The sequence below is a fragment of the Podarcis vaucheri genome (assembly GCF_965113315.1).
Source record: "Podarcis vaucheri genome assembly, chromosome: 6".
Classification (NCBI taxonomy): domain Eukaryota; kingdom Metazoa; phylum Chordata; class Lepidosauria; order Squamata; family Lacertidae; genus Podarcis; species Podarcis vaucheri.
This window is the reverse complement of record NC_138764.1, coordinates 73,398,873-73,415,855: the sequence shown is the minus strand read 5'-3', so window position 1 is coordinate 73,415,855 and position 16,983 is coordinate 73,398,873. Positions and strand designations below refer to the sequence as shown.

Sequence of the window (16,983 nt, the reverse complement as noted above, 5' to 3'; positions counted from 1 at the left end):
GGTGGCGCAGCGGCAGTGGGAGGCCCCATTAGCTAAAGTGGTACCTCAGCTTAAGAACAGTTTCAGGTTAAGTACGGTCCTCCGGAACAAATTAAGTTCCTAACCAGAGGTAGCACTGTACTTAGTTCACATACTTCTTTTCTTTTTGCCTTTGTCATTAGTAAAACTTTCCAGAAAAATAAATAAATACTTTATGGATTCCTTTCATTCATGTGAGGAGTTGCAAGTATCACCAATATTAAAACAGGTAGCATACAGATTCACACTTCAGTAAGACATCATTGACTATTGGCTAAATACTCATTTTACCAGAGTATAATATATATAATATTATACATATACAAAGTATAATAACTTTTTACCTTTAATATGTAAAATGAACCTAAGATGCCACTGATCAGTGACAAGCAACTCCTTAAAAGAAAGGCTAAGAAAAAACCCAAAATATGTCTTCCTTAAATTCACAAATCTTGATTTTATTCTGTTTAATAGCCATTTACAACATCGGAAGCTCACATTTACTGATTGACCAAGGCAAAATCCTCCTTCCCTCTCTCCTTGTACATTGATGCAAACTGCCATTGCTCACCAAAGATGCTATCTTGCTACCATGCTTTCCATTTGCAGAATCTCCATTTATGTGTCTTGTTCAACATTATCTACATTGTTCAACAAGCTATCTACAATGATAACAAGTTAATCTAAAACCAATCATCATGACATCATGACACACACAAATGTTTCCTATTATCCAGGGACTGTTAAAATGTCTATAAAAACTGAGTTTGTGACAGCTTTCTGAAAATGAATGGACTTCATTACCCTTACGAATCTATCCATTGAGAAAAACTGTGTTATTTCTTTTTCTACAATGACGTCAGTCACCTATGTCTACTCCAATGTAATAATTCTGTTCTTAGTTATTATTTTTACTTCTATGATAGATGCTCAATTTAGGCTTAATTTTGGATTCCACTTCTTTTGCACTTTATGTTAGCAACCTTTCAGGCAGGCAGGCTGCCAGCAACAGCTATTTCTTTGCAATTTCTTATCTGTGTTCCATCAGCACTCTAGAGAGATTGCTATCCAATTTTAGCAACTTACTGTTGCTCAGATGTTAGTTACACAACCACTTTATGAACTTTACATCCATCAAATACTATCCTGCCATAAATCATAAGTTTGCAATGTACAATTAATTTGAAAAGGGTGTGTATCCCTTATCCAGCCTAAAAAAGAATTCTTTTGGGGTATTGGTATTTTCTGGACAACATCTAATACAAGACCAATGCATGAAACCATTTTGTTTCTCAGGAACAGAAGGTCTGTGGGATTCATCTACAACTCCTAAAGGAGATTATGTTAGAAAGCAGATGACATATTTTCACTAAAGGTTTACTCAGAGTAGGTCTACTGAAATTAATGGACCCAAGTTAGCTGTGTTAATTAATTTCAACAAGTCTACGCTGCATAGGAATAGCATTGTGTCAAAATTGAAATATTGATTCTTTTAGAAAACATGCAATAATTTTATTGAATTTAATGTAAATTATAGAAATAAATACTTTGGGTTACTGCTCAAAACAAATGTGTAAATAACCCAGTTGATGGATTTAAGATACTGTGTTTTCTGTTTTTATTAGATAACATCCGCCTAGCTGATCCCACTAAGCCGTCATTCTTACATAAAAAGTAGACCTAACATAATAAACACAAATTCCAATTGTTGCTGTATTGGTATCCTGAAATGCCTTTTTAAACATGCAGGGTGCTTCCAGGTGGGTATTTATTGTGGGATGGCATGCTCTTCATGTGTGCAATTATTTCATTTCATTTTATTTTTTGCAGCATCCATGCAACATTGTTGGCATCAAAATGTCAGCAAGGACTTTTCCTCGTTTAATCCAGATTTACTCTTCCCAGTGGACAATCCAATAAATTCTTTTAAAAACAAAAAAATGTGGAGTTTTTTTCTTTGTGACAGGAGTTTCAATTATATCTCAATGGCTGTTTAAAATATTAAGCTCTCATCTGGAAGCACTGACACCCTTCTTCTCCACAACACAGAGTTCTGTGTCTCTTTTCCCAGTGCTTTTCTTAAAACTGAAAAGCGGCCTTGGAAAGCTGTGGTTGGAAGCTGATGAATAATGAGGGATGGACTGCTTTAACCCTTCCCTCCCTGCCATTTGTCCTTCAACCCCAAGTTCCTTTCCCACTCATATTGGAAAAGAAATAAGGAGTCAGTCACAAGGAGATGAGCAACTCAAAGGAATGATCCTTAGCATATCCCATAAGATCAGAAAACAGCTTGTCGGGAGGGGGCAATTTTTGGTAGACAAACTAAAGAAGTGGAATGGGGAAATGAATACTTCACTTTCACACTCTGCAGCTCTCAAATAAAGCCACATTAGACTGCTTTTTATTTTAAAAAGACAAAATTTGGCCTCAGATGCATATGTGATCAAAAAGAAAGAAAGTGTGAGCCATGTCTTTCAGAGTTCTCCTTGATACCCAAAACCAAAGCTGAGAACATCTCATGTTTGATTCAATCTGTGCTGCAACTAACCACTCCTGTTCTCATAGACTAAGGTTGCTGGTACAAGCTTTTCAGAGCAAACCAAGTATCCCAAGTTTATGAAAGGCAATTCATATATTATTATTTTCCAACTTGGAAATCAATCTATTCGCTGGAAAAATTGTGTAGCTAGCATAGGATTTTAACACCCAACAAATGTGCTGGGTCATGGTGAATATCTTTTCCTCAGCAGGTACATCAAGAGCAAATAATTTTTTCACCCAGTCTCTCAAACGTGAAAAAGTCATACGCAAAGTGTCTTTCCAGAAGTTCGCTGTTGAACTTCAACACCGATCAGTCCAAGCCAGCGCAACAAGGATGACAGCAATAGTAGCCCAGAACATCCAAGGGGCCTTGATCTAAGTAACTGTTATTTATCTCTTGAATAAAAATTGTCACATTTCTAAAAACTAGCTAAGCCACTTTCCCATAACACTTAACCAACCAACTGAAGTCTTAACTATAACAGAAGCTGCTTACAAAGGATAGCCTTGGTGCAAAATATATGAGTTATAAGGAGCACACTGTTTTATCAAACCCAATTGTGAATAAACAGGTGACCTATTTAATCCCAGGAGGATTGTTTGGGGTACAATTATTTGTTTATAAGCATCTTTAAACTGCCTAATATTAACCGGAAAAACCCTCTAAGTGTTATACAAAATAGCATTAAACCAATAAACCAGTACAATAAAAACAGAGGCAAAACATTAAAAACCCATAAAACCCTATTAAATAAAAACAGATGAAAACAGGAATTCAGAAATGACAGTCCAAATCTTGTGGGTCAGGGAACGTTTGGATAAAAAGGTATATCATCACAGGAAGTCTGAAGCTGCTAACAGATGATGCTTTGTGTATGACGGACAGAAGGGCATTCTGCAGTGCAAGGCCAATGACAGAAAAAGCCTGTTTTGGGGTCACCACCCTGTGATATTTGATAGGGTCAGAGCCCCAAGTAAACTTTCCTCAGATGATCCAAGTGATCTTACTGGTCTATGCAGCAACAGGCAATCCTTCACGTAACCTGAAATCTTTCATGTAACAGAACATCAAGGGGTTTATATCCACACTCAGTTGTGCATAGCTTTGCTGAGTGACCATAGGCAAATCCTTTTGCCTTGCTATGCATAGAGGATACACAGAGGATAGCCTTTCCTGATAGAATCCTTTGCTATTTTGATCATGGAATATATGGATATCAATGAAAGAAATGCCAAAGACAATTGCTTCTTGTCACACATTACTTCACTCTTTGCTTTTAATGGAGTCTTATCCTTTCCGAAATGAGCTGAAATTTACAGGGCCATGGGTCTGGCTCTCAAGTCTGAGATACGAAGGACAAATTATCTCACACACGGATAAGATGTTAAGACACAGCTCCACAGTGTTCTTCAGCCAAGTGTCCTGCCATGCAGACAAGAGTGGCATGTCTTGTTGGCTATCCCTAAGGACCACCAGGGACATAATGCACAACTACCTGGCATTCTGCTTCATTTTAGGATTCTTAATTCACATAGTTAGTTGCTTCTCACAATCTCCCTACAATGCATACAATCTGCTGGAGTAGTTTTAAGTATAAATTCCTCAAGACGTTAGTCATGAAAATACAAAGTACATCTATAAATGTGGTTTTAGCTTGAATGATTCACTCCCAAAGATTTTCAAAAGAAGCAGCAGCAGCAGCTTGAAATCATGAAACTTCACTGTCTCATACAAAAAGAAGGTGTGTGTTAAAGTGCTCCCAAATTAGATTTTTAAAAACCTCATTCTTTGAATAACAATGTCATGAACTGGGGAGACAGAAGGCAAGGCTTTGGGGTTTGCTCAATAATCTTAGAGCACTAATTAAGAACAGTGATGTAAAAAGCAAAAAACCACACACTTTGCTTAATTGATATATGTGTGTATGTGTGTTTTTCAAGATCATTTGCAGTTTAAGGTGTGCAGAAGTTGACACACGAGCTGTAAAATAAAAACCAGGGGGTGGTTAAAACCAACTAAGTTATACTTCTGGAGGTACCATTGAAATCCATAGACTTGGGTTATGTAAATCTATTGGTTTCAGCGCGTCTGCTCTGTGAATGACTAATGTTGAATATTCTTTCACTGTCTGGAAAGTTACAGAGTACTTAGATCAGTGGTGCAAATAAGTAGTAACAACATTCTCTGTTTGACAGTCACAGCAGATCTATGGACATGCCTTAATTTCAACCAGACAACTTTCCTGCTGGGGTGCATACCATTTCCAATTTGTAGATAAATAGACTTGAAATGCTGTCAAGACTCCAGATAATATCAAACCCTTGGATCTAAGTTAAATTGTGCATTACAAATCTCATTGGTTTTAGTGGGAATTGCTTGACTTCTATGATTCCATGACTCTAAATTGGAATGGTTTCCTCTCCTGCTGAAGTCCATGGAATTTATCTGTGGTTAACTTTCGCAAAATTGTACCAGCCATTCACGATAGAATTACGGGAATCTTGAGGATGAAACTGACTAGAAGATGTTCAGCTCCAACCTATTTCATCTCAAAGCAGAAGCATTTGCTCTTAGCACCACCTTGCAATTCCAAATCAACCTACACAATCCAAATCAAAGTCCTTCGGCTTAACTAGATTCCCATGGCCTATCTTGAAACCATTTCGGCACTAAGCTGCAAAACTACTGAGACTGGGATCCCCAAATCCCTAGTTATCCCTCAAGATGTTGCAAAACTTCCTTGGTATCACCACAACACAAACCTGCCAAGAGAACCAAATGACACCAGCTGTATTGACTCCAATGGACAATGCCCAATACCACACATTCTTAAGCTCAAAGAACCATCAGATGGGGCAAGCGCTGTACAGCCAAATTTCTCACACTCAGCGGTCATCCCTTGTTAATCAAGTAGTGATAGGTATTTACCTCGGTTGGAGTGTCCTGCTGCATTCGATGCTGATGAAAGGGAGGTCTTTTGCTTTTGCCGTTTCACCGTCATCATCACCTGCTCCTGGACCCTTTGTTTTCCTGTCCCCCTAGTTTTCAGCTTGTGATCCGAGGGCAACGCCAGAGTAGAATTGGCCTGGTCCTGGAAGCACTCATAAGCCAGTGCTGTTTTCAGTGGAGAAGGAGAGTGAAGCATGGTTGCAGATGGGGTGGCAGTGGGTGGGATGTCACCTGTCTCTCTTTTGCGACTTAAAAAACAAAACAGAAACAGCAGTACCAAAAAAAAAAAAGGTCTTGTTCGGGTGTAGAATGTCAGGGAGCCCTCCTTGCCATACGTCCGTCTGCTGACAGCTGCTCTTTCCCCACACTCTGCTCTCCTGTGTGTGAGTGAGCAGGCACGCCCTCTGCTAGACTGGATATACAGCCTGAAGACTATGTCTGCACACACCCACTTCTGTACTCTGCTTGCAGATCTAAGGCAACACAAGACACTCATCCAGGTGCAAGAGAGCTGGTGACCGTGTTGTTGCTGCTATTTAAGTGACTGTGCTTTGAAAAGTTAACATAAATGTAGCAGAGGATTAGCAACCATTGCAGGTGGGCAGTGTGGGGTAAAACGTAACATCGAGGTTGCATCTTACATAATTTTATCTTCTCCTTTCTATCGCTGACAAAAATGATTGCTCTGAATAATTTTAATTTTGGCATGTTTCCCTCATTGCACCTCGTTAATACCTCCTACACTGAATAGGGATGGGCAAATCTGTCAATTGCAGTTTTTTCCTTTTTTCACTCTTGTTCTCCACATTTCCGTATCAGTTAGTGAATATTTCAGTCCTTGTGAACATTCAGCAGCATTTTACTGCAAGTTTATCCTAAAATGCACGTCTTTGCATGAAATTCTGCCTAATACATATATTTCTGCAAAGCCATTTCCCTTAATATAATGTATTTTTGTGTGCTGTTTTCAAGAATATATGCATTTTTATGTTGACTTTATCCAAGTATATGCATTTTGTGTATACATCCATTGATTGGCTGAAAAACTGCTGCAAAATTTGGAGAAGCGTACATTTTGAATAATGGTTGCATTTTAGTTTGTGTATTGTTCTGCGTATTGCTTCATTAATCAATGCAAACTGAATTGAATTTCACCCCGTCCCTATCTTTGAATGAATCTTTATTTTCTTTCCCATGCTCCAAATTAGGTCACTAATTAGCAATCAGGTGTTTCTTGCTAATCCACAAAACAATTCCAGACATATTGATTGCAGAGAGAAATGGTGGCAGCAAAGAGGAACTGTGCCCGAATTCCACATGGGCTGTGCCATAAATGCTCTAAAACAGCTGCTGCAAAATGGTCTTGAAAAAGAGTTATCAGCCTACTTTAAGGTTTCTGTGGGTGTCACTGAATCTTGCCCCCCCCCCACTATGCTTTCACCTGCTTAGGCTTTTGCCACTCCTGTGGATTTGGGGTTCAAAAGATCACTAAGAGCTCTGGTATAGTAAGGAAAAATTATGCTGTGTCCTGCTGGGATGTGCACTGAGTGAGCAGGAGGCCTCAACCCTCCACCAGACTCCCAGCAGAAGGAGCAGGATGTGGTGGCAACAGCAGATATCTTATTCTCACCGTGGGGCCAAAGTGGGGCTTCATTTGCTTCTACAGAACATGTCCAGTAGCATTAGAGTAAGAAAAGTGATGAGGTAGCTTTTTAGGTGATATGCCAGTGAGGGGTGTGGAACCACATTGTATGAACTGAAAGTAATGTTGCATACACACTGCACATTTAAGAGTACATCCAAAGTGTATCCCCCCCCCAAAGAATTCTGAGGTTTGCTGAGCTAAGGGTGGCTGGGAACTATAAATCTGTGATGGGGTAAAGTGCAATGCCCAGCGTTGGTAGGGCATACAATGCTCTGGTCATGGAATTTAGAGGATAAGGGCTGGAATGACCAGGCAGTCATCCATCAATGCATTCTATTAATTACAGTCTGGTCTCTCTTTTAATCCAGACTGCTCTGTGGAACACAATGGATGCGCCTAGTGTCAGAGCGCTCAGTTTCCATAATTTTTTATACAGATTCCAGCACCCCAATGTTTATAAAACTATGGGTTGAAAAACTCAGCTATGTATACCTTGGCTCCAACAATGCTCTGTAATCTCTTTCCAAAAACACAAAACACTTTATCTCTAGTGGCAAAGCTAATTTTGTTTCTGTTTTTTCATCCCATTCCATCTATGAATAAAAATAAGCTCCCTACTGCTTAGGAATGAATATTGTTTGTTCACTAAATAGATTCAGCAAAAATATGCTTGTGTATCTAGAGAAAAGGGTCATAAAACAAACTCAGATGAAGGGTTATGTGCATATTGTTTTTTAAAATTATTAGAACTTTTCCTTGATTTCCTTGTTTTTTGTAAATAGGTTTGAGGGTTTTCTCAAGTGATGTATCAATTCTATGAAACAAACAAACAAACAAACAAACAAACAAACCATGAACTAGGCATTAATATGTTAGCATGAAAATGTAGTACAGTGGTGCCCCGCAAGACGAATGCCTCGCAAGACAGAAAACCCGCTAGACGAAAGGGTTTTCCGTTTTTGAGCTGCTTCGCAAGACGATTTTCCCTATGGGCTTGCTTTGCAAGACGAAAACGTCTTGCAAGTGTTCCGATTTTTTTCCGCTCCCCCCTTTTTCTAAGCCGCTAAGCTGCTAATAGCCTTTTAGCCGCTAATCCTCTAAGCCTTTAATAGCCGCTAAGCCTTTAATAGCCGCTAAACCGCTAAACCGCTAATAGCGCTAATCCGCTAAGCCGCTAATAGGGTTGCTTCGCAAGATGAAAAAACCGCTAGACGAAGAGACTCGCGGAACGGATTAATTTCGTCTTGTGAGGCACCACTGTATATCATTATATGTATTATGTTTTTAATGTACATTGTATTAAATCTATAAATAATCTTTTAGAAAGCAAAAAAGGTGGATTTGAAGGCTCAGTTCCTCACCTTTGCTTGTTTTTGATCTCTATACCTGCCCAAATTGCTCTCAGAGTTGCCTGCAAGTAAGTGAATACAATAAAATACTTTTGCTGAAGGTAAGTGATGAGGAATGGTATATTTCAGTGACCTTGTTTGCATGTCATAGTAAGCCATAAATCATAGCATGCTGAGCTCAAGCAAATGACTTCTACTTCACTCTGCCCCACTTCTCCCAAGTCGCACTTGGAAAATACAAGTCATGATCCCTGTCGAAGCATTATGTCCAAACCAGGTCAGATTGTGGTCAGACACCATAGTCATGATCCTTATTTCAGGCATAATGTTCAGACAAAAAATCATGGCTTGTTTCTCCACAGCATGAGCAGGAAGGAACAAAGCACCCCAACATTTTCATGGTAATCCATTAACTACAGTTTATGGTGACGTGTGAACTGAGCCAATAAATTCACCCTGGAAGAGAAATGTTCTTCCATTAATTACTATGTTGAGCTAGAACCTAAGTTCCTGCCACGTTTACCTTGTTCATCTTAATTTACTGTGGAAATTTGCTCTTGATCTGGCAACACTATTCTAGGGCTGCCATGTGTCCTCTTTTTCCAGGACACGACCTCTTTTTCACGGATAAAGTGTCTGTCCGGGTGGATTTTTTAAATCTGCCAGAATGTCTCTGGTTATACTTTCTGGATGAGACTTAGACATAACTGGTGGTTGAAGACTTGCTTTCCTCTTCTCCATTCCTGTTCCCCTCAGCAATATATCACAGCTACTATAGCCTACATATAGTAGGGGAATTTAAAATGAGAGTCATCATAGTGTCCTCCTGTTTGCTCTTCAAAATATAGCAACCCTTATTATGCAAATCGAACTTGGGCTTTCTTGCTTTCCATTGTAGCATTTGTTGTTGGCACCCTTTGGAGGTGAAGCCAAACTGTTGGAAGTTGCAGCACCTGCTGTGGCTGTAGAGACTGATACAGGAAAGACATGTTTTGTGGCAGCTGCCGCAGATGAAGGTGTCCGGTTGTGCTGCTGCAGATGCACCATGGCATTCCTTCTCCCAGAGGTCATTCCTCCCCTGGTCACTGCTATGGATACATGACCTGACAGTTGAGCACATGCCTTAGAATACCTGCTCCAGTCATCTGGACCTATTATAATACAGCCAACATATCTCCTTGCTTTGATCTTGGAGAACTAGGCAATGATGATGGTTGGTGGTTATGCTTTGCTTGTTTTCTCATGTCAACAGTAATAGTCAGTGCCAAACAATTAAGTAGCTATTATAATGACAAGTATGTGTCACCTTCTTTTTATAACCCATGCATGTTATCCTTACACACATATCAACTCCCCTTCAGCACAGAACACCCTGAACCTGGAACAGAAAAGCAGAACGACTCATTTCAACCAGTTATTTGCTGAAGTGTAACAAAACATGAGATATAGGAAGCTTTCTTTTATTTAATGACCACAATAAAACTATTGCAAACAAGTAATGAGGAAAGGTTTCAGAAGATGAGCAGACAGATCACAGATGAAATTATTTTGCTTCATTTGCATCCATAAAGAGGTTACAATTTGGGGAAAAGACCCTCAAGATAGTGACTAATGTAGATATGGGCAAAAGTTACCACCTTCAGAAGATAAGAAAAACCTGCAAGAGCAAAACAGCAAATAAAACTAAGGTCAAGAACCACCTCAAGAGGAGGGTTGCCAATTTTTAATTCAAGATGGTTTTATGTATGTGTTTTCAAACTTCACCAGCTGCATGGCAGGGACAGCCTCAGCAGATGCAACTTTTTCTGTTCAGGGGACTTCCGGTGATGGACCTCTTCATGTCGCCTGGCAATAAAATTGCACATAATCAATTCCTCTTGGCAACTGTTAGACTTGTTCATTCTCAAGGTCTATGGTAAGCCTCTGATCATGATTAGTGTTAAATGCTTCACAGTGAATCCGTCCCTCAGGCAGCAGGAGTTTGTGGAGGTGGGTTGGTTGCCTGAGTCTAAAAAGGTGTTAATTAAGAGACTAGATGGAGCTTTAAAAGGAGAGTTGCTGCAGCTTTTCGAAGGAAACTTGGATGGTGGAAGTCAACACCAGGAGGAATTTGAAGAAGCCACAGCTCAGGTGCTCAGTCTCGCACATGCAGCATGTTGTGCACTCGGTACAACAGGATAATGCTGTGAGTCATCCTGCACACCCTGAAAACTAGGGACACACCCTGAGCACCAGCCTTGTTCAAAGCATTTTTGTTCTGCGTTTCTGGGGCTCTGCCAAGCCATTGATTGCAATCCAAGGTCTTACTGGTCCTATTTTCCTGCCAAAACGCTTGAGATCTTAAGCTGGAACTTGTCAAAACCTCTCAGAGTTGTGGAAACTATAAATCTTTGTCTTCCGGGAAAACCATCATTTATGTTAGGACAACATTTTAAGGAAGGCTGCTGTACTGCAGTCACATCCTAATCTACCACAATCTTACCTAATTGAGGGAAATGGATTGGCTATTCAGTGGGAGACATGTTGGGCAAAGGTGTGTTCCACTAGGTGGAGATACATCTCAAAATAAACACAGGTACCATATATTGCTAATTAAGAAGTTAAATGTAATAAATCAGAGAATTACAAAATGGGAGTTTAAATCAAATGGGTCTCTAAAGTAGCAAGCAAGTAGGAAGCTAGCCAGTCTCCAAATCCTCTTTTTCTCCTTTGAAAAAGATCCATCTCAGTTCTTTTACAAAGGGAAATAGGAGGAGGAAAATGGAGAAGAGATGGGTTAGAGAAAGAAGTTAATGGATGTTCTCCTCAAAGAAAGAGAGCAATATGCTTAGGAATACACTATAGTTTGGTAAATAGTGGCCTTACACGAATGATTCAACTGCTTTTGCATAAATGGTGAGGGCACATCAAGCAAGAATTTTAACAGATATAGGCTCCTGGAATGGCAATGTGGTTAACGATGAGCAAGCAAGTACTCCATTTTCCCCAGAGGGACTTGTGCCTGATGCAAGCACACCCACACAAGGCACAATTGTCGCCTGATTAAAGGAAAAATATAATGTAATAATAGAAAGATTAAGTCTGAATACAAATTTGATGATATAGATAACAGGGATAGCTGGCTAGTTATATGCCTTGGTAGGCAGGATGATTAAGGAAGCCAAGGGCAGGGACTCTTTTTTTCTTTTTCTGCTGAAGGCCATATTCCCTCAGGAGTAATCTGTCAGGGACTGCATGCCAGTGGTGGGTGGGGCTGTAGCCAAAAGTAGGTGGGACACCATTTTTATGTTTCTGCCATCTTCTTTCCTTTATGGCTATCTCTCCCTCACTCTCTTTCTGTCCTCTTCTCCCTCTCTCTGCCACCTCATTACTCCCCTCTCCCCACCTTTGGACAGGTCTACCTGTCCCTAGTACCCTGCTATGGTAGACACCAGAAGGAGCAAGGTTTTGTTTCTTCTTCCATGCATGCTGCCATCTAAGTGGTGGGAGCAGCCGCCACATACATGGGTGAGGGGGGACATGGAGGATTGTGGGTGAGGGGGGACATGGAGGATTGTGGGTAGGTGGGAGGAAAGTGGGTTGCGGCTTCATGGGGGACCCACCTCCGAAGAAGAAGAAGAAGAAGAAGAAGAAGAAGAAGAAGAAATACTCTAAAGCATACCCTGCAACTGTCTTGGAAAAACTGGGGCATCCTGCTTTTCCCCCATGAAAGCATGGGACGTCTTGCTCTCGCAATCTTGCCCCCAAGAGTGTTTTTTTCAGGGCTAGGATCTTGTATGGGTCACGTGACCCATGTGGGAGTGCAGTCCCAGAAGATGGTCTCCTGGTTTTCTCCCTAGTTGCGTTGAAGGGTATGTCTAAAGGATCCCCAAAACCATCCAATGAGGAATGATTATGCTGAGCCAGCATGGAATACAGGCTGGCTGTTGGAGGGAAGAGGGAGCTAAAAACAGGAGAGAGGAATGGAATGGAATGGAGTGGAATATCATGGAAGTGGGCATGACTGGCTAACTGGTACCCTCAATGGGAACACTCCACACAGTGACTCTTGTGTGTGTGGCAGAACCTTTTCATGGACCAGAGCTCCCTTTGTCACATGCACAAAGCGTCTCATCCTTTGGCAGATCACACCACATACAGAGAGAAGGGAGAATGTTGTTATAAAGTGAGGCCAGAGGCCTAGGAATGCAAGAGGCGGGTGTGTCACATTACTATGCAGAGCAATGTACTCCTATGTGCTCTGCATAGTAATGTGACACTCCTATCTCTTGCAATGTTAGGCCTTCTAGCCTCATTTTGTAATAACATCCCTCTCCCTTTGCTAATTATCGGTATCAGTGTTTGCGTGTGTGCTACTGACAACTGACAACAACACTTCATGCAAATCAGTTCTGGCCTACAGAAGGTTATGCTGCCATAAATTGGTTCAGGAGCTAGTGAGATCTCAGGAGAGCCTTGATTTTTCCCTGTGTTATTATGGGATGTGTTAAAGTAAAGGTAAAGGTACCCCTGCCCGTACAGGCCAGTCGTGTCCGACTCTAGGGTTGCATGCTCATCTCGCTCAAGAGGCTGTAAGCCGGCGCCGTACAAAGACACTTCCGGGTCACGTGGCCAGCATGACGAAGCTGCAGCTGGCAAGCCAGCACCAGTGCAGCACACGGAAATGCCGTTTACCTTCCCGCTATAAAGAGGTACCTCTTTATCTACTTGCACTTTAAGGGTGCTTTCGAACTGCTAGGTGGGCAGGAGCTGGGACCGAACAACGGGAGCTCACCCTGCCACGGGGATTCGAACTGCCGACCATGCAATCAGCAAGTCCTAGGCACTGAGGTTTTACCCACAGAGCCACCCGCGTCCCTGTGTTATTGTGTTATTGTGGGATGTGTTATTGTGAGTCAATTTGGACAAGCAGATCTGGCAAAGGAGAGGAGGAGGCCGCTTCATATATGGAAATTTGTGAAGAAGAAGAAGAAGAAGAAGAAGAAGAAGAAGAAGAAGAAGAAGAAGTTTGGATTTGATATCCCGCTTTATCACTACCCAAAGGAGTCTCAAAGCGGCTAACATTCTCTTTTCCCTTCCTCCCCAACAACAAACATTCTGTGAGGTGAGTGGGGCTGAGAGACTTCAAAGAAGCGTGACTAGCCCAAGGTCACCCAGCAGCTGCATGTGGAGGAGCCGAGAGGCGAACCCGGTTCACCAGATTATGAGTCCACCGCTCTTAACCACTTCCCCTTTTCTGAGTCCATACCCTGTTTACACTGCAATCCTAAACACACTTACATGGGTGTAAATCGCAATGAGACTTACTTCCAAGTAAAGATGTTTAGGATTGCACTGTTAGTCATCTAAGACATATAATCAGCCAGCTATTGTGCTTATGAAGGCCAAATTTATTTATTTATTCTATTCAACATAATTTATATACTACATGATTGTCAGCAAACCTCTTAGCAGTATACAAAAGAATATTTAAATTGTCAATAAACCAGTTAAAAACTATTAGAATTATTTGAAGATAATTAAAATTAAAGGAAAAAAGATTAAAACACATCAGCATCTACTGTACATGCTTACATGTTTTTAGCAGGCACCCAAAAAAAAAAAAAAAAATACAGTGCAGTGGCCTTCCTGATGTCCATTGACAGGGAGTTCCAAGTTTAGGTGCTAAAAGACCTGTTTTCTTACAACTGCATAAATGAGTGTTCCACAGTGGTTGAATGGGGACATATGGGTCAAGAAAACCTGCAAGTAAACCATTTACGATCTTATATACCAAAAGGAAAACATTGAACTTGTCTTAGTAACAAGTTGGCAACCAGTGCAGATGTTTATGCTATGTTCCTTAATGCATGAATTAGGCAACTTTGGAGAACTGCAGTACAAAATTTAGAGAAGTGTTTGCCTATTGTGACTTTAACAACAAACTACGTATGGTGTAGGTGTTCAATAAATAAGCAATCTTTCATTAGTCAATCTAGCCTTACTATTTTACATTCTATGGGTCTGTTCTGGATCTAAACTCAGCCCTGGTTGTAAAATGATCATGTATCTTTCCCCCCTAATATCATTCCTGTTACCTTCTTTTCTAAATGCAAACATAATCTTTGTGAGTGCCAGATCTACCCAGATTTACTTTTGTGCTTACCTGGATTATCTCGTTATTTGGACCTCTCAATAGTGTTTTTTTTTAATAAAAAATCTATTATTATTATTTATTGTAAGCTGCCCGGAGAACTTTATGTAAAAGGGAACTTTATGCAAAAGGGTGGCATACAAATGAAGAAAATAAATAAACTTTAGAAACCCAGGAAACCAAGTGGCTATTCAGATGCACCCACAAAACATGAAATAAACACACATTATTCCTACCAACCAAATAATAAATTGGAGATTGTGGCCAGAATACTGAAATCGTACCCTATAAAGAAGGCAAAACACCAAAGTTAATTGTTATTATGTACTGCTATTGTCTAGTTAAGATGCAAGGAAGGTTTGCAAAAGGGGTGGTGTAACTTCAACTCTCAATGAAATAAAGGGAGAGCTCCATACAACCCCTCCTCTCCTCATCCTTTCCCATCCTGCCCCCCAGAGCAGCAACAAAGGATAGTCCAATTAACTTTGTGGCCAAACTGACCATGATGCTATCCCTAGAAGTATAAAAGTTCCAGCTAGCAAACACACCATGATTAGACTGTTGGACTAAGACCTGGGAGACTAGAGTTTGAATCCCTGCTCAGTCCATTAAAGTTACTTTGGGCAAGTCACTGTATCTCAGCTTTACCTAGATCACACAGTTGATGTGGTGATAAAATGGGAAGGAGTCATGTGCCCCACCTTGAGCTCCTTGGAGAAAAGGAGGGCTATAAATGTGATATATAAAATAAAAACCTTAGATGGGAACTACAGTAATGCAAAGGGCACTTTGACACCCCAAAGGAGCAATCTGAACAATTTTCCAGGGATCTACTGTTCAAACAAAGCCCATTCAGAACTGCCTTTTGGAAACATCAGTTTTTCCAGGAACACTGCCTAGCTCTGCCTGTTTGTCTAGCAAAAGGTTGGTAGTCCTTGGGCTGGGCTGCCTGGCATACCAAATTTCTGTCTAGGGAGGGCCGGACCTTGTGGCTCCAGGTATTTATTGCTGCCCTCCTCTACCTTGTGCCTGGGATCTGGTGAAATGGGAGGCACCATGATCTAAGGCATAGCTCAATGTGTAGGCAGGGTGGATTTTGTTAGCTTCCTTCATCAACTATCACCATGTATTAACTACGGTATGCCTTCTGTGCTTGGCTAATACAGTGGTACCTCGGGTTACGAACTTAATTCATTCCGGAGGTCCGTTCTTAACCCAAAACCATTCTTAACCTGAAGCACGCTTTCGCTAATGGGGCCTCCCGCTGCCACTGCGCTGCCAGCATGCGATTTCCATTCTCATCCTGGGGCAAAGTTTGTAACCCAAGGTACTACTTCCGGGTTAGCGGAGTTTGTAACCTGAAGTGTTTGTAACCCGAAGTACCACTGTATAGTGTATATACAAGAAAAGGGATATTATGAGCAATGTTGGTTAGTTCAAGTGTGCATCAACTATGGAAAAAAAATCAGCTTCCATATTAAGGAATCATTAGGACAGGAATTGAAAACAAAATTGCCACCATCGTAGTGGTGTTATACAAATCTATGGTGTGGCTACAGTTGGAATATTGTGTGAATTTCTTGTTTCTACACTTCAAAAACAACTTTGTAGAGATGGGAAAGGTTCAGAATAGGGGAAACAAAAATGATTATGGGGCTGGAGCAACTCCCCTATGAGAAAAGGTTTATTTGGGGTTTCTAAAAAGGTGATTAAGGGAGCAGGACATGGCAGAGGTGATTAAGATTATTCACAGTATTGAGAAAGTGGATAGAGAGACATTTCTCTCTCCCCCCCCACCTTACATAATATTAGGAGCCAGCCAGTGATGCTGAATGTTAGACAATCTGAGACAAAAAAAGGTACTTCTTTACATAGTATGTAGTTGAGCCATTGAATTTTCTTCTGCAAGATATAATGATGGCCACCAGCTTGGACTGCTTTAAAAGTGGATTTGGTCAATTCCTGGAGGGAACAATAACTACTAGCCACTAACCATTAGGGCTGTGTTCTCCAATTATTATCAGAAGTAGTATTCCTCTGAATACAAGTTGCTGGAGACACAAGGCAGGAGAGTGCTCCTGTGTTCCTGTCCTGCTTGGGGCTTCCCATAGGCCTCTGGTTGACCACAGTGAGAACAAGATGCTGGACTAGATGAGCCACTGGTCTGACCCAGCAAAACTCTTCTTATGTTCTTTTGTTCTTCAGCTCCACCAATCTTAGTATATTCTCACTCTGATCCATTCTCTATTTATTTTGTCCAGGCTAATCCATGAATGTCCAAGTCTTGTGTGTGGTCCGCCTGCTGTAGCCTGTGGAGCACATCACTGATCTGCCTTTGTTTTTCTTT

General features: G+C 40.9%; 1 protein-coding gene across 1 annotated transcript in view; it reads right to left on the bottom strand.

The window, feature by feature from the left end:
* PKP1 (plakophilin 1) overlaps positions 1-5,912 on the bottom strand; it is a 47,129-nt gene extending 41,217 nt beyond the window's left edge. Inside the window, exon 1 of the mRNA XM_082227418.1 lies at positions 5,489-5,912. Coding sequence (XP_082083544.1) covers positions 5,489-5,705 — 217 coding nt within the window. The 5' untranslated portion in view covers positions 5,706-5,912. The remainder of the gene's footprint in view (positions 1-5,488) is intronic.
* Positions 5,913-16,983: the final 11,071 nt, after the last annotated feature.